Raw genomic sequence first — 16554 nt, forward strand, 5'->3', positions numbered from 1 at the left:
CAAACGCTGAGAATCTGAACAGCAGTGTCCTCACGGAAGGTGTCTTCTGGAAAGGCAGGGGTAGGGGATTGTGCTGGCCACACGCTCTCCTCCCTGTACTGAACAGCAAAATACAGCCCCTCTTCCGCACCAGTCAGCCCCAGCCCCCCCAGGTCACGACCCATGCTTGCCCCCGGGGGATGTGGAGCAAAAAGTGGGGGACTGCCCTGGGTGTCCCACACCCGCCGTCAGCAGGAAGAGAGTCCAGGGGTCCTAGTTCTCTGCGAAGGAGGCAGGGGGTGCCCGTAACCTCGGCCCCGTCCCGTCCGAGTTCGGCGAACCGTGTGGCTGCCCCCATGTTAGAGATCCACACGGAAGCTCATCTGCCCTTCGAAGAGGGCGATACACAGCATGATGGCCACTCCCAGGAGAAAGCCCAGGTTCTGGAGGGCGAAATATGTCACAGGCCCCTTCCTGCTCCCGCCGGAGCTTCGCCGCAGCATCTCGGGCAGCTGCAGGGAAAACGGAGAAGGCTGTGAGCCACCAGCTCCGGCGCTACGGGAAAGGACAGACATCCCACACGGGGAGGGGAGAACCCCAGAGCCCTGGGCGTGCCCGTGCCCGGCGCTGACTCGCTTGGCCTGCTCTCTGGCTACCCAGTCAAGACGCCTGTGCCGTCTGTTTGCGGACGGAGCCGCTTGCTGCCGTTCATGCTGTCAGGATGATTTGCGGTCCCTGGAGCCGCAGGCATGGGACAGGACCCCGCGGCACCAGGGGCTGGGCAAACCCGGAGCCAAAACCACCCCTGTGCCAAAAAGCTGCCAATTGCTGTGTGAGACAAGACAACACGCTGGCCGAGGAGGTAGCACGGTGCCCGGTGAGCGGCCTCAGCAGCCTCGCTGGGTTGGCACCAGGATCTGCCACAAACCCAGCCGAGCTGCAGCTGCCGCCCAGGACCAGCACCCGCCTGACGAAGCTGTACCAGAGCCAGCCGCCCCTTACCATGTCCACCAGTGCCACGTAGAGAAAGATGCCCGCTGTGATGGAGAAGATCCAGGGGGTGATTGGCGAGGCGCCCTGGCTGACCACCGTGCCCACCGCCATGCCCAGATATGCCAGGAAGGCCGATGTGAGGTTGGAGAGAAGGACCCTCTTGACTGGCAGACCAGCCTGCAGCAACATGGCCAGGTCACCTGCCGGAGTGAGGGAAGCAGCAGGTGAGAGCGTGTGGGATGCCAGGTGGTACCAACCTTGCCATGCTGGTAGGGAACTTACCGAGCTCGTGGGGCAGTTCATGGCAGAAGACGGCTACTGTGGTGCTCAAGCCGCTGGAGACACCATTGGAAAACGCAGCCCCTGCAGGAATGAGAAGCCGATTGGTACTAGGAAGCCGGTGCCTAGCCCCAGGGTGGCTCCTGCCCCCTTACCGATGGCCAGCCCGTCCGTTAGGTTGTGTATCCCGTCCCCCAGGATGACCATCCAGGCGATGTCAGCGCTGCCGGCTGCCGGGCCATGCGAGTGTCCGTGGTGGCTCAGCTCCTCCGTCTGTCCGTCCACGCTCGGCACTGGTTGCCTCGTCCCCTCCTCTCCCCGGCCGGGGCTGTCGCTGTGGGGCCCCAGGGCCGTCAGACTCTGTGATTCGGCTTCTGTGCCTGTGAAAGAGCAGCCGCAGGCTAGTAGCAGCCCCAAGCCGGTGGGGGCTGGGCCTCGGGACCAGGCAGCTGCGAAGTGCTGGCCTGGAGAGGTCTGTGCTGGCCTCTCCCAGCGGGGGGCGCTGTGGGGCGCGGGGCAGGGGCAGCTTCTGGCTTCTGTGGCCTCAGCGCAGGGGGCAGGAGCGAGCGACAGCTCCAGGCTCACCTGGGGAAGGAGCCGACGCCTGCAGGGTCAAGCCGCGGCTTCCGTCTGCATCCAGAGAGGGGCTCCCGGGCCTCCGTCCCGCGGCGCAGCTCTGAGGGTGGGAAAGCAATGGCGAGAGCTGAAAGCCACCCGAGGGGCCAGGGCCCGGCTGGCTCGGGGCATTGCACCTGCTGGGTGTGGGGGAGACCTGGGCTAGGTCTCCCCCATGTTATCCTAGACAGGTGCAAACCAGACGCTTGCGGGTCACGGTGCTGGACAGACCCAACGCTGGGACCTGGGAGGGCCCAGGGAGCCAGGACGTGGTGCTGGACGAACCCGACGCCAGGACATGGTGGTGGACAGGCCCAGGGAGCCAGGATGTGGTGCTGGACGGGCCCAGGGAGCCGGGATGTGGTGCTGGACAGGCCCAGGGAGCCAGGACGTGGTGCTGGACGAACCCAACGCCAGGACGTGGTGGACGGGCCCAGGGAGCCAGGACATGGTGCTGGACGGGCCCAGGGAGCCGGGACATGGTGCTGGACAGACCTGACACCGGGACGGGGTGCTGGACGGGCCCAGGGAGCCGGGACATGGTGCTGGACGGACTCGATGCCAGGACGTGGTGCTGGACGGGTCCAGGGAGCCGGGACATAGTGCTGGACGGGTCCAGGGAGACGGGACATGGTGCTGGACGGGCCCAACACCAGGACGTGGTGCTGGACGGGCCCAGGGAGCCGGGACGTGGTGCTGGACGGACCCGACACCAGGACGTGGTGCTGGACGGGCCCAGGGAGCCAGGATGTGGTGCTGGACGGGCCCAGGGAGCCGGGACGTGGTGCTGGACAGATCCGACGCCAGGACGTGGTGCTGGACGGGCCCAGGGAGCCGGGACGTGGTGCTGGACGGGCCCAAGGAGCCAGGACATGGTGCTGGATGGACCCGACACCAGGACGTGGTGCTGGACGGGCCCAGGGAGCTGGGATGTGGTGCTGGACGGGCCCGGGAGCCGGGACGTGGTGCTGGACAGACCCGACGCCACAACGCAGCAGTAGCAGGACCCAGGATGTGCCGTCACCATGTAGCTGCCCTGGACAGGCAGCACCACCCACCCCCACAGTAGGCGCTGACCCCGGCAGGGCCTGGGCCGGGACACCGGTGCCAACACTCCTGCTGTCGTCAGCTCTGCAGCCCCCCCGCAGCATTGGGGCCCATCCGAAAGCCATCAGCACGGTGCCCCCTGGCATTGCCCCACCTGCCCTCCAGCCCCCTGCCCTGGGCGGGCTCCCAGCTACCAGGGGCGACCCAATGAGCTCTTACCGCCTTGCGCCGTCTGTGCCTCAGCGTGCCCAGGAGGTGTTCGATGAGGAACAAGAGGTAAATGCCCCCCAGGACCGACAGCCCCTTCAGCACCAAGTCCTGCTGCTCCCGCGGGGTCTCCTGGCGCCTCCCTTGGGCCTAAACACAGGAGGAGGGAGGGGAGCCCGGGGTCCCTCTTGGGGGCTCCCAGAGCCGGGGGGGGGCAGGGATAAATCGAGGGGTTCAATGATGGGGCTGTGGGGGGGCCTGGGATGGCCCCCGCTCTGGGATCTGGCATGGCCGGTGGGCCGGGACGCAGCCCAGCTGCCAAGCTGGGCCGGGGGGGGCCTGGAGGCTGACCGGGCAGGGAGCCAATGGGCTCCCTGGCTGCCATGCAGACGCTTCGCTGGATGGAGCTGCAACAGAACTCGTCTCCCGCTGCCGCCCATGTGTCTCTCCCTGGCCCCCGGCTTTCCAGCTGCCCGGCTAGGGCCGGAGCGCACCGGGGGGCCCGGCGAGCCCGTACGTACGTGCGGCCACAGGTGAAGCAGGGCGTCCCCGCACAGCGTCCCCACGGCCAGCGCCACCAGGAAGGCCAGCAGGAGGTGGCCAAAGTCCCGGCCGAGGAAGGGCACCAGCAGGAGGGCCAGCGCCGAGGGCAGGCTGATGAGCGTGATGGCCAGGAAGCCCCAGCCTAGAACTGCAAGAGGAAGCAGGTTGAGGCAGCTGCGGGGAGGGGGGCCTGGGCTCTATCCCCCTCCCTGACATCCTGTAGGTCTGGCAAATCCCTTGGCAGAAGGAGAGGCTCCCAGTGCTTGTCATCTCCCCGCTCTGTGCCTCGGTTTCCCCATCGGGGTGGCTGCCCCTTCCCAAGGCCCTGGAGGGTGTTACCTGGCCACAGCGCTCCCCCCTGGGGCTCCGGTGTCAGCTGGTCATGGTGCCGGATGCAGACCCGGCTGTCGATCTGGTAGAGCAGGGCCGGGCACAGCAGTGTGAACTGCTCGGGTGTGATCTGGGAGCCGGTGTTCAGCCCAAAGTTCACCAGCAGCTGCGTCACGTTGAGACACTTGGGGGGGGGACAGCGGGGGTTAGCGAGGCCACCCGGGGAAGGGGCATAACCCACCTGCCCTCCCAAGCCCCAAATCATTGGGACGCAGGGGCTATCTAGGGAGTAGCAGAGGCCTGCGGGGCCAGGATGCCTGGGTTCCATTCCCAGTGCTGGGGGGGGCATAGGGTTAGAGCCAGGCTGGTCAGCACTGAGACCCCCACCCCTCGGGCCCCTCCTTTAGGGCCCTCCCCTTCAGACCCTGCAGCGTGGCCCCCTCTCACATCCTCGTGCAGATGGTCCACGAAGGAGTGGTCCAGGGCCAGCACCCTCTCCAGCAGGGTCAGGCGGGGGAGTCCGGGGGGGTCCTGGACAGGGTCTCTTCTGCTCCCAGGGTGTCCTGTGGCGTTGGACTCTTCTGTGTCCAAGGGTGGGCGGGTGCCCCCGGAGGCAGCTCGCGGCCTGGGCACTGGGTCAGCCTGGTGCAGCTGGACGGTCTCTGGCTGGTTCCTTCCAGGGGATCCTGGCCTGAAAGAAACAAAAACGAATTCCCAGTTCCCAGCGGCAGCCCGGGGCCGGGAGGGGTTGACTGGGTCTGATGGGCAGCGGCAGGACTGGGATATTAAGGGTCTGTGGGTCGGGAGTGAGGGGCACCAGCAGAGCTGGGGAAGTGGGGCAGGGCTGGGCTAGCAGGGGCTGTGGGTTGGGAGTGAGGGGCACTGGCAGAGCTGCGGGGGGCAGGGGGAGCCCAGGGCTGGCCCAGCAGGGGCTGCAGGTGGGAAGTGAGGGGCACCGGCAGAGCTGGGGGAGCCCAGGGCTGGCCCAGCAGGGGCTGCAGGTCAGAAGTGAGGAGCAGCGCTGGGTACCTGGAGGTGCCGTTCTCTCTCTGCAGCCCTGGGCCCAGGCTGGGCGGCTCCACCCTGGCGTGCTCCAGGGCCGAGTGCGAGTGCCGGTGCTTGTTGTCCTGCACCTCCAGGATGTCCAGGTGGGTGACGTGCCCATGGCCCAGTGCCTCGTGCTCCATCTCCACCACCTGCACGTGGCCTAGGCCCAGGCTTTGCAGCAGGCGGGTGAGGCCGTGGAAGGACAAGGTGCCGTTCTCCCCATACAGCCCGAAGAGCTGCTGCAGGTAGTAGCCCTGCTCCTGCTCCGCGTCCTCCAGCGGGGCCGGCGCCCGGGCGGGCAGGCTGGGGGGCGGGTGGCACTCGCCCGGCAGCAGCAGGGCAGCAACCCAGAGTCCGGCCAGCAGCAGCCGCGGCTTCCTCCAGTCCATCGGGGGGGGGAGCCTGGCGCCGAGCGGGACGGGGAGGGGCCGTCAGCCGGGGTCGCACCTGGCCAGGTGCACTGCTTGGGGTGCCCCCTAGTGGGAGATCTGTTGGCACGAGGGGGCAGAGCTGAGGGGGGTGAATGGACCTCTCCCATCTGCCCTGTTCTACCGCTTGGCTCTGGGCAGCACCCGGCTGGTGGCCCCCCGGCCCCCAGTTTGTACAGCCCAGACCTCAGTCGGGATCTAAATACCCCAGGCTCTGGCAGAACCTCCGGAGGGAGCTGGCGGCTACCAGCTCGGACTCCTGGGTCCCATTCCCGGCTGCCTGGTGGTGTCAGGGGAACAGGTTTTCTCCAGTGGTGCAAAGGGGGGAGGGGTCTCCTCTGTCTGGGGCGGGGGTGGGGGGCTGGGCATTCTAATGGGGAACAGGGACCAAATCAAGCCAAAGAAACACTCAAGCAGGTGCCCCCCCCCACCCTCGGGCCTGTTAAACATACAGCCAAATAACGCCCCCAGCTCCCCAGCCACTCCTGCTCAGAAATGCTTCGCCTGGGGGGCTGGGAGGGGCCGGAGGGGGAGAGACGGTGGGAGCCGAACAGTCAACACTCTGCTCTGCCAATGCCTTGTCTGCCCAGCCCAGGCCCGGGACCCAGGAGAGTGGGGCTTTGGCCTGTGGGTGACAGAGGGGCAGGTCCTGGCCTCGTTCCATGCCTCAGTTTCCCCTCGTGCACTTTGCCTAGTGAGCTGTATGGGGCAGCGACTCGCTCTCCTCTTTGCCCGGGCTGCGGTTGGAGAAATTAGGCCTGGGGTTAGAAGCGCCGCTGGAACTACAGCTTCCCACCAGGAGACGCCGTCGTGCAGAAGTGATTATACCCGTGTAAAGGGGCCTTGCACAAGTGTTGTGTGTTACACTCCCCAACGAGAGAACAGCAGCTGCTTTAACTGGCCCGGGAGAGTTAAAACTCTCTAGTGTGGACGAGGCCTGAGTCTTTCCAAACCCACCCAGCGATTCCAGGTGGGGAAACTGAGGCAGAGAGCTGGGGTGCTGCAGCTCCCTCCACAATGAGGATCCCAGGGGGGTCTCTGAACAGCAGAGACAGTGCGCAGGAAAGGGAATCAAACAGCCTCAGTCAATACCCACCTGTTGCTGCCTGTTCCTCCCCTGGCCGTGTTGTGGTGCAGTCGTGGGGCAGCGTAGCTGGCTAGTGGTGCAGGCTCGTCCCTCGCCCAGCTCGCAGCAAGGACTGGCCAGCCGGAGCCGCCCGAGGCGATCGCAGCGCCGGGCAGGGAGCTGGGCTGGGGATTTGAATCAGGCGTGAGGCGCGTGTGCTGATTGCGTTAGACACCGGGTCAGAGCGCCTGGATTAGAGGGGCCCGGCTCTGCGTGTCCCCTCACACATGTGTGAGCATGTACGTTCAGTCCCTCTAACACCTGCCCCCCTGTGGCTGGGACTCACAAGCTGGCCCCGCTGCCGTGGGCAGCTGAACCAAGGGGCCGAGACAGGGAGCTGCCCCTTGCCCCAGGGGCGCGAAGGGAACCCAGTGCCAAGCCTGTGAAACTCACCGCTGTATTATTTGTGTCCTGCCTGAGACCCCTTTGCGCTAGGGATGAACGAACAGACCCAGAAATCCACCCTCGGAGACGTGGACACTGCAATTGTCACCTCACTGTTCCCCAGGGCTTCCCCCGGCCTGGCGTTCTCTCTTTGTTCTAGGTGTACAGCACCTAGCACGATGGGCCGGGTCCTCTTGCCACCGCCAGGGAGACCCATCCAGAGATCGGCTGAAGGCCATGGGCTGAGTATTCCCGGGGAGGGAACGAGGCCGGGCAGCGCTGGACACCGAGGTGAGTGCTACAAAACTAACCGTGTGCGACGGCGGCTCTCCAGGGTCAGGAGGGAACTGACCGGAATGGCCTGGGACAGGGCGTCTTGCACCTCCCTTGGCAGCAGCTGGTGCCAGCCGCCGGGCTTGGTTCTGTTCATCGGCCTTGTGTGCAGGTGTTGAGCGATCGGCTGCGGCACCAGGAGGTGAAGGTGCAACTTTTCCTGCTTGGCGGCCTTGAAACTCCCCGCCCAGGAAGCCACATCTGGCCTGTGGGATGCTGCGGGGGGGCTGCCTTTGGCTGGGAGGAGGAGATGAGCCATCGGCCTGCGTCTCTTTTGGCCCTGCTGGGCCCCGGTGGGGCAAAGCGTCCCCAGGCCCCGGGGATCACGCGTTTCAGCTGCCCGGCCGTTTCCTTCTAGGCTGCCGGACAGGCCAGGAGCCACTCAGACTGCAGTTGCCTGGGGCGGGGCCAGGGATCCCAGACCCAGATTTGGCCCCCGCCCGCTATCCAGTCTGAGCAGGGTAACAAAGCTAATGATTAGGGTGTCAAAGTCCCCCCCATGATGACTGGGCCTGAGGGCCCCCACGCTGCAGACCCTGGTCTTGCAGGCTAAGCAGGGGCACATGAGAGCCCCCCCACCCTCGGAGAAATCCGGCATAACAGCCTAATGCTAACGAGGCACTGGGGTTCTCTTCCCCCTCTGCCCCCCAGCATGCTGGGGCATCGTGCAGCTGGAGGCAACGTCTTTCGGGAGGGCTGAGTGGCTCGGGTTATTAAAACGCCCTGGCCCTCATCTGGCCCGTTACCAGCTCCCACCAGACGCTCGGTTCCCCTTCCCTTCCCCTGAGTTGCCACGCTCCACCCCAGAGGTGGCTGCCTTTTTGCGGCAGGTCCATGCAGCGCCTCGGAGCCCCATGCTGATATTACAGACCGAGGCATGATGGGATGGGGCTTCGGGAGGGGGAAGGAAGTCCCAGCCTGGGGAAGGCCACCCCGCCCCAGTCCCTGGAGAAGGGTGGGGAGCGTGTCCTTGACAGGCAGTTTTGCAAGCCCGGGTACTTAATTGCGAGGCGTTAATGATTTACCCAAGTGATAACCAGCCCCTAGTCACCTGCCAGCCCTGCCCTGTGTGGGGCTGGGGCCTGGCTCTTTTGGGGGGGGCAAGAACTGAGTGGGGGGCCGCACTGGCCAGAGGCTCCGGGCCGAGGCAGAAAAGCCAGGAGCTGGGGCAGCTGCATGCAATGTCCAGCTCCCAGGGTGGGGGGAGGCGCAGGCCGCTGCAGTGACTTCTCCCTCCCCCCACTTCATTGCCCCTCCAGCGGCAAGAGTCATGGGGCAGGCGCTGAGCAGGGCCGGGGGGCGGGGCCTGGGGTAGGCCGCCGCATGACAGAGCTGGTGCCTGGGAATCTCAAATCCTTCTCCCACCTGTGTCCCCCCCCTGCCCCCCACCCCTGAAAAGTCTGGGCTCAAGGTAAATCCACTTGTCCATTTGCACAATATCTAGGGCAGGTCCCATGGTTGTGCCCCCCCCCCATCCCTGCTGGCCTGGAAATCTCCCCAGTAGCCCCCGTGCAGGATGGGCAGGTGCTGGACGCCCAGGTGTCACGGGGGTAAAAGCCTAGACATTGCCCGTCTCGTTTTCACGTGACTCCGGGCGCTGGGGCTTTGGGAATTGCCCCGATGAGCGGGAGAGCTGGTGCGGCTCTGTTGGCTCACGGGCTCGATGGGCTGCCTGGACCCCTCCCCGCTACCAGCCCCAGGAACAGGTCCTAGCCTGGATGCTCCCGCGGGAGGGCGTCCTACCCCCCCCCCACTTCCCATCCACCCCCTGGTCTTACCAACCCGCTCGATCTGCCCCTCAAGAGCCTGAGGACACATCTGGGACCCGCTGAGTTGGGCCAGCATCATGGGTGCACTTATTAGCCATAGCAGAGCCGAGCCCCACCCAGAGCCGGGCCTGAGCGCGCCAGGCGCTGCACAAACAGCGCTGTGTTCCCATGGGGGTGCCCTGCCGCCACCCTCAGCACTGACTTCGTGCCACGAGGTTTCTGCCTCGCCAGCCAGGGCACCGGGCAAACACGCCAGGATGAGCCTACAGGAAACCGCCCTGGTGCTGTTTGCAGACCCACCCGGAGGGCTGTGTCTGGCCAGGGCCGGTGCCAGACACCTCCCCTTGCCCCGGTCCAAAACCACCAGCTTCCAACTCTGCCCCAGGGCCAGAGGCCAGTACTGGGGCTTTACGCCCCACCCATGGGGGATCTGGCCCCCCAGAAGCGGGGAAAGGAAATGCACTGACCTGGCGCAGCGTCTTGGTCCCCTGCCCCTTGCTGCACAAAATCTGGCTGCTCCAGTGCCTATGGGGCAAGGGTCAGGCAGGACTCCTTGAAGCCCGGCCCCTCACCCCCCCCACCCAAGGGGGCCTGAAGGGAGGGGTGGGGAGGAGCCTAACGGGGCGAGTCCCTGTGGGTTTCCTGCCCCTATCAGCATGCAGGGCGCGTGCAGAGGGAGGGGGCTGGTCCCAAGCTGCAGCCCTGCACCCACCCTGGGCACTGTCTTCTTGTGGCTCTTGGGGTCGGATCCAGCCCAGAGCCCCTGGGGTCACTCCGCCAGTCAGGGACAGAGCTGGGGGGCCACGAGCCAGGTCGCCTGCCGCCCAGTGCAGCCCCCTACCCACTGGGCCCCGCTGCCTCCCTTCGCAGTTCGTGCCCCCTTGGGGCTCGCTGAGCGGCAGGGGCACTCGTGCCCGGGGATGGGCCTCATCCTGCCCGGGGGAGAGATTTCAGTGCGAGTCGGGCAGGAGCTGCCCACAGCAGCCCCTTCTGGCCTTTCAATCTAGGACTCTGGACTGGGCCGGCTGGCCAGTATAACGCCCAGTGGGGCCACGCTGCCGCCAGCCTACGGGGCTGGGGGAGAGGGGGCTGATCTCTGCCACTCCAAGGTGCTCTGGTGCCGAGAGACCAGGCCTGGTGCGACTGGTACAAAGGTTCCCCCGGGCGCAAGCAACCACACGGCAGGCGGAGGGGGAGGGCGGCACGGTCTTTATTCCAGTGGAGCCTGGGCAGGTCAGCGACTCCACTCGGGGGAGACAAGAAAAGGGAGTTGGGGGGTTAAAACAGAATAAAGGGGGAGCAGCATTCCCTAAACCGCCAGGTGAGGGAGAACGGCTCCAAGGTCAGCGCCAGGCTCAGTCCCTCCCCGGGTGGGCAGACACGACAGCCCTTCCCATCGCAGTGATTCGAGGGAGCCCAATTCCTCCATCTGGCCCCTGCCCCACGGCAGCCTGCGAGGGGGCTGCCAGCTGCGGGGGGCGCTCGTAATGACAGAGTCATTTGCCTCCTAGGAACCCGGCTGAGACCCAGCAAGCTCGTTTCATGCAGGGGGCCCAGGCGGGGATCACGGCCGACCTGGGCTGCAGCCAGTGCCTCACCCCTTCGCCCCCCCTCCGCTGAGACACCAAAACCCAAACAGGCCCCTCCCAGGGGCAAGGGGGGGGAGCCCCGCTTCTGCCCCCCCATCCTATGCCCAGAAGCCTCAGCAGTTCCCAGCTGCCCCGTGGCCACTGACCCCACCTGGCAAAATCAGCTTTTTAAAGTTTGCTAAAAAGTTTCAGGATATTTGTTAAAAAAAAAAAAAAAAAAAAGAATGAAATCTGGGTGGGGGGCCTGGCACCCCCCTCCGCGAGGGGCACGTGGGGATCCCAGTGGGGGCAGGGCGGTTGGCTGTGGTTCAGATTAGTCTCAGAGCAGAGCGGTGAAGATAAAGGGCTGGTTCCAAAGGGAGGGGGCGCCCCCCTCCCCATCACTGCTCAGGAGAAGGCCACAGTCCTGGTTAAAATGGTCACGACAGCAGCGACGAAAACGCTCTTGGTTTCGCTGTCTCTGATCTAGCCCGTAGTGCCAGCCGGCCATGGCCTCTCCCCTGCTCCCCGCCCTCCGGCTCAGCCTCCTCCCTGCGAGCCAGCACAGAGCTGGGGCGGGGGGTCCCAACCCCATGGCGTTATCTCTTGCTGCTTCGCCGGGTCTCTTTGCCGTTGCTGATGGGGCTGGAGGACGAGCTGGACCCGGACGAGCCCGCGCCCTGGTGGTTCGGCTGGCTCCTGGTGATCCGGCCGCTGGTGGGGTGGGATGGGACGTTTGGCGGGTGGGGGAGGGCGCCGGGGCCTGGGGCACTCAGCCCATTGCCGTTCTGGTTGTCGGCAGCTGAAAACAAAAGTGACAGATTCCACAGGGAAATGAACAGCGAAGCCAAGGCAGGGCTGGGCAGAGAACCCAGGAGTCCAGGCTTCCATCCCCCGCTGCTCTAATCACTACATCTGCTCCCCTCTCCGAGTTGGGGATAGAACCCAGGAGTCCTGGCTCCCAGCCCCCGCTGCTCTAACCTGCTAGACTCCCCTCCCCGAATTACTGGAGTAGAGAACTGGCTAGAGCTGTGAATGCCTCCGAGTGGCTAGTGCTGAGTGGCTCTGAGGCAGGGCCACGTCCCACCCGCCTTGCTCAGGGATGGGGCGACATCCAGCCCATGGGGCGAAGGGGCCTCCCTTACCTGAGGATGATGCGGTGGGGCCCGGGGTAGTCTGGGGAGCAGCAGGGGTCGCGTTGTCGTTCTGGATCTGAAGGAAACGGAAGTGAGAACTCGTGGTCCCAGATCTCGCAGGATCCTGGCGCACTTCCCCAGCTGTCCGCGGGCCAGAGATGCATCCACTTCTGGGCAGCAGCCAGAGCAGCCGCACGTCTGCAACGTACACAAATCCACCCCCACCCCAGCCCGTCCCAGCAGGAGCAGAGCAGGGGGAGATTCCAGCAACGCTCTGGTGCCTCCTGGCCCCTGGGGTCAGCAGCAGCAGGAAGCCCCGAGGCCACAGGAGTCCCCGTGGGCATCCGCAGGTGAGCAGATCCGATTATCCCACTAGATGGGCCCCCTCAGCCCTCTGCCCCCCAGCTGGGACTCACGGCTTTGCTCTGGGACTGCTGGGTCACGTACTCCGGATTGGGTTCGCTGAAGTTTGGGACCTCGGAGTAAATCATGCAGAACCTAGGGAGGGAAATGGCAGGTCAGTGAGGCCACCAGGACACTGGCCAACCCCTTTCTCCCCTCGCACTCAGCCCTATCCCAGGGAAGGGGATGCCCCGACTCTCCAGCGGGGAGCGTCCTGGAACCTCTCGGGCCAGGACCTTGATGCAAACTATGCTGGGAATAGAGTGCCTGGGCATCCAGTCTCCCCTGCTCTACCCACCAGGCCAGGCCCCTCCTGGGGCTGGGAACAGAACCCAGGAGTCCTGGATCCCCGCCCCCACCCTGCTCTAAACACCAGCCACTCCTGAGGAGACACCTACAGGGCCAGCTGGGCTGGCTGCATGGTCAGCCCTAGAGGCAAATTGCTCCAGCTTTGGGGCTGCCCCACACTTCTCCCCTCCCCAGCCTCTAAGAAGCCAGGCTTCAGTGAGTGACGTCCCCAGGGCTCCCGCAGTGAAGCCGACAGGCCGTCCTTACTCTCCGATTTTCTGCAGGTCTCCTCCGCGGCCTGTGTAGAGGGTCAGGCAGCCTTTGAAAACTGATGCGTAGCTGAAAGCAAGAGGAATGTCGAGATGTGTGGTTAACTGCACGGGGCTGGCCCAGCAGCTGCAGGCCAGAAACCTCACACAGGACACACACCCTGGACTGGGTGCAGAGCTAGGGACCCCAATTCTCACTTCCCCTGAACCTGCACTTGGGGGAGGCACCTTTGTGCTCCCAATGCTCTGGGGCTGGCCAGGGACACCCCCTGATGTAATTTAGAACAGCCCTGAGGCTGCTCTGACTTACACTCTGCTTCCCACAACCCCCTATAGAAGGAGAGAAGAACCCCCCCCCCACCCCGCAGCACTGTGTGCTGCTTCGGCAGTGCCACCAGGGGGTGCCCTAATTCTTCTTTCAAGTGGCTCCCACAAAAGCAGTCGCAGTTTCCGGGCGCAGCGATAGTTAGGCTGGGGGAAGATCCAGACACTTAGAATGACAAGGATTTCTCCTCGGGATACAGGGACAGTAAAATCCTGCCTTGACGTCATGTCTAAGTTAAGCCGACATGATGAAGCCATTGAGATCAGTCCTACCCGCTTCCAGTAACTTCCCCCCACCCCCAATGTCCAGGGATAGAGAGATGGGGTCCGATTGCTCCTCTGAGATTAACTCTGTGGGTGTGCGGGAAGGATCTTTTCCGGGGACTTCACTGGATTTATTTTTTTTAATTGTATCTATATAGTTAAAATCATAAAGTCTCCTACCCAAGGTGCCCTGACCCCACCATACATCCATTACAATGCACCCTCAGTGTTGAAGTCGTCCCCAGGAATTCAGCCACTGCCCTCGGCCTTCTCCTGAACCCACCCCACCCCTTCTGCAGCCTGCCTAGAAAGTTAGGAGATTCGGGCTATTTCGGAGCATAGAGACGACCTGATCCCGCAAGGAGCCAGAGCTCAGATGTAGCTCTGAGCAGGCAGGCGCGGGCCTGTTTGCTCAGGCTTCTATCTCCCTCGACAGAGGAAGGGGACCGGATGCTTTGCTTGCGCTGGGAACGAAGGCCAGGGAGAGGAGCAGCCTGGCTCGTTCTCCGCCCCCTGGAAGGGCAGGCGGCACAGTCTCAGCTGTGCGGAGCTCAGGTGAGCCCCCAGCCAGGTCTATCAAACCCTGAATGAGCTCGTCTCGGGAGCCCTGGGGGGCCTGAGGCTGACGGGCTGGGCATCCAGCAGGCACCAACACGACCAGGTCCGGTGGGTCCCCTGTCCCGCAGCAGGGCCTGGCCTACCCTTTGGTCAATCGGATGATGTCCCCCGGCTGAATGAGGTTCCCTACGTCGTCCCACACCGAGATGTTGATGCTGCCCGTTTTGTCGGCTACTTTGCACGTCCGCACCTCGTGGCCATCCTTTGTCTTTGTCACCCGACCTGCAGGGGGGAGCAAACCGTCCAGTTCACAGGATATCTCTGGGGTAACACCGAGGAGCCCCTCTGGGCTAGACGAGGCCTTGTACAAACCCAGACCACAACGGTGGCCCTGGCCTCAAGAATTCACAGTCTAACGTCCTGAGCCTACAAATGCTGAGCCGGGTCACGGCAGCAAACATAAGCATGTGCGGTCACCCTGTGTCAATTATGGTGTCTCAGAAATGGACACCGACATCACTAAGCAGCTGAAGAGGGGGTGAAATCTAGCCACAAATATTGGTTGAGAACTGACTGCAACTGTTAAATGGAATCTCAGCAAGACAGCGGCTCTCAACCTTTCCAGACGACCGTCCCCCTTTCAGGAGTTGGATCTTTCTTGCCTACCCCCAAGTTTCACCTCACTTCAAAAACTACTTGCTTACAAAATCAGACATAAAAGTGCAGCAGTGTCACAGCCACACTTATTGAAAAATGACTTTCTCGTTTATACCATATCGTTATAAAATAAATCAGCTGGAATATAAATAGTGCACTAATATTTCAGTGTATGGTATATAGAACAGTATAAAAAAAGTCATCGTATGAAATTGTACTTTGTCCTAATTTCACTAGGGCTTTTTCTGTAGCCTGGTGTAAAACTAGGCAAATACCTGGATGAGTTGATATACCCCCTGGAAGACCTCTGCTACCCCCAGGGGCACACGGACCCCTGGGGATTGAGAACCACTGGAGGAAGATATTGAATAGATATCTCTCAGACATCATTAATACCCACCTGTTTCCAGTACAATAAAAATAAGATTCAAGTTTTTCAAGCCAGGTTTAATGTCCTTTACAAAGGTTTCCGTCGTCATACTGAGCAGCGTCTGGCTTCCACGGCGTTATCTGTGCAAATAACAATAAAACAACATAACCACATTTGAAAAGAAAGCGAGAGTCAGCACACAGAATGGAAAGGCAGCCAAGGCGGAGCGAATGCAGGGAGAAATGTGCAGGATCAGGGGGTTAATTGGCACAGGTCCCTCCCAAAGTTAGCCAATAGGGGAATGCCCTGTAGGAAGAAAGAAACATCCTGCTGTTAATTTATCCCCAAAGGGAAGAAAATACAAAATGGCAACTGCAATTGAAGCTTCTTGCAAGAAAAGTGCATCTGTTTTTCATTTCTGCTCAAATTTCTATCATTGAGTCTAGAGCCCTACAATAAAATTGCATCACTTTCTTTTTGCACAAGTTGTGGCCAGGAGTCAGACGGTGGCAAGAAAACCCCCATGGACTGCAACCCTGATTCCGACCCGCAATAGTTCATCTTGCTCTTTTGCAAAAGTCACCATCCTGCACAAAACGGATACAGGCTAATTAAAACAAAAGACAGACCCTGAAAAACCACCTGTGCCGAGAAAATGCATTTTATCTTTGGCACAAATCACAGCCCTGATTTCACACCACCCCCGCCAGGAAAATGCCTGTTTCTCATTTTGTATAAATTGCAACCCCGTCCCCATTCACCCTAGTGCAAGCAAAGTGATTTTCTCCGGGGGTGGAGGAGTTGAGGCTCATTCACCTGGGAGGATCAGTTCGCTCACGTGTTGGTGGAAATTCTTGCAGAGGAGGGGGGAACAGGAGACACGATTTGGGGACTGAAAATTGCTGGGGTGGTGCATGTATCCTGCCACATGCATGCCCCCTGCCCTGCAATGCACCACCTGCAAGGGGAATCAGGCCCCCTTAGCAAAGCTCCTGAGACTGCTGCAGAAGGGGCTAGTGGGGGGGGGGATCAGGTGGGCCCTCCCCCCCCCCCCCCTTTCCCTGTACAACTGACCTGATGGAACGTTGGGTTGCAGACATTCCAGGAAGTATCCAGCTGCGTTCTGAGTAGCCAATCACAGTCGCAGGACGCTCTTCGACAGGTCTGAACGTGCTACACCGCCAGCCAATTGCATTGCAGGGGGAGCCCTGGCACTGAGGAATTAAAGGGACAGCGACGTCCCCGGCACGTGTGTGAAATTTCCCAGTGCGGGGGAGATGGGAGCCTTTCCTCTGTGCTGTACTCGGAGCAGGGGAGTCGAGATTTAATCCCCTGCTGTGCCTGGCCCAGACACACCTAGTGCATGAATCATACAAGTTCCGTTACCGTGCGTGGGCCCGGCTCACGCCGTGAGTTGTGGCTAGACGTGTGGATCACGGCGTGGCAGCATCACGAGCCATGCATTGTTATTCCCGTTTAGGAGGTGTCTTGCCTAGCACCCAGTCATGGCCCAGGGCCCGTTGTACCAGGCGTGTAGAACCGCAGAACAAAAACATTCCCGAAGTGGGTCTCCATCCATGCTGTGATGGCCCTTCGGAGAGAAAGGGAGGCCGGGAGGGTTGAGGTAATCTCTTTTAT

General features: G+C 62.5%; 2 protein-coding genes across 3 annotated transcripts; both read right to left on the reverse strand.

Annotated features, from left to right (window-relative positions):
* Nucleotides 1–148: 148 nt before the first annotated feature.
* SLC39A5 (solute carrier family 39 member 5) lies at nucleotides 149–5429 on the reverse strand. The gene is made up of 10 exons (XM_050925613.1): nucleotides 5023–5429; nucleotides 4441–4684; nucleotides 4003–4177; nucleotides 3642–3811; nucleotides 3133–3270; nucleotides 1837–1927; nucleotides 1407–1631; nucleotides 1255–1335; nucleotides 982–1172; nucleotides 149–491 (listed from the first exon to the last, which is right to left on the reverse strand). The coding sequence occupies exons 1-10, from the start codon at nucleotides 5427–5429 to the stop codon at nucleotides 339–341; spliced, it is 1875 nt and encodes a 624-aa protein (XP_050781570.1). The 3' UTR covers nucleotides 149–338.
* Nucleotides 5430–10272: 4843 nt separating this feature from the next.
* NABP2 (nucleic acid binding protein 2) lies at nucleotides 10273–16111 on the reverse strand. 2 transcript variants are annotated; one of them, XM_050924746.1, is made up of 7 exons: nucleotides 15991–16111; nucleotides 14947–15056; nucleotides 14033–14171; nucleotides 12742–12813; nucleotides 12201–12282; nucleotides 11794–11860; nucleotides 10273–11450 (listed from the first exon to the last, which is right to left on the reverse strand). In XM_050924746.1, exons 2-7 carry the CDS (start codon nucleotides 15023–15025, stop codon nucleotides 11248–11250), a joined length of 642 nt encoding a protein of 213 aa, XP_050780703.1. In that variant the 5' UTR covers nucleotides 15026–15056; nucleotides 15991–16111; the 3' UTR covers nucleotides 10273–11247. The 2 variants fall into 2 exon arrangements, with proteins under 2 accessions (XP_050780703.1, XP_050780704.1); XM_050924747.1 differs by lacking the exon at nucleotides 15991–16111 and adding an exon at nucleotides 15733–15938.
* Nucleotides 16112–16554: the final 443 nt, after the last annotated feature.

Source organism: Gopherus flavomarginatus, chromosome 16 (genome assembly GCF_025201925.1).
Source record: "Gopherus flavomarginatus isolate rGopFla2 chromosome 16, rGopFla2.mat.asm, whole genome shotgun sequence".
Classification (NCBI taxonomy): domain Eukaryota; kingdom Metazoa; phylum Chordata; order Testudines; family Testudinidae; genus Gopherus; species Gopherus flavomarginatus.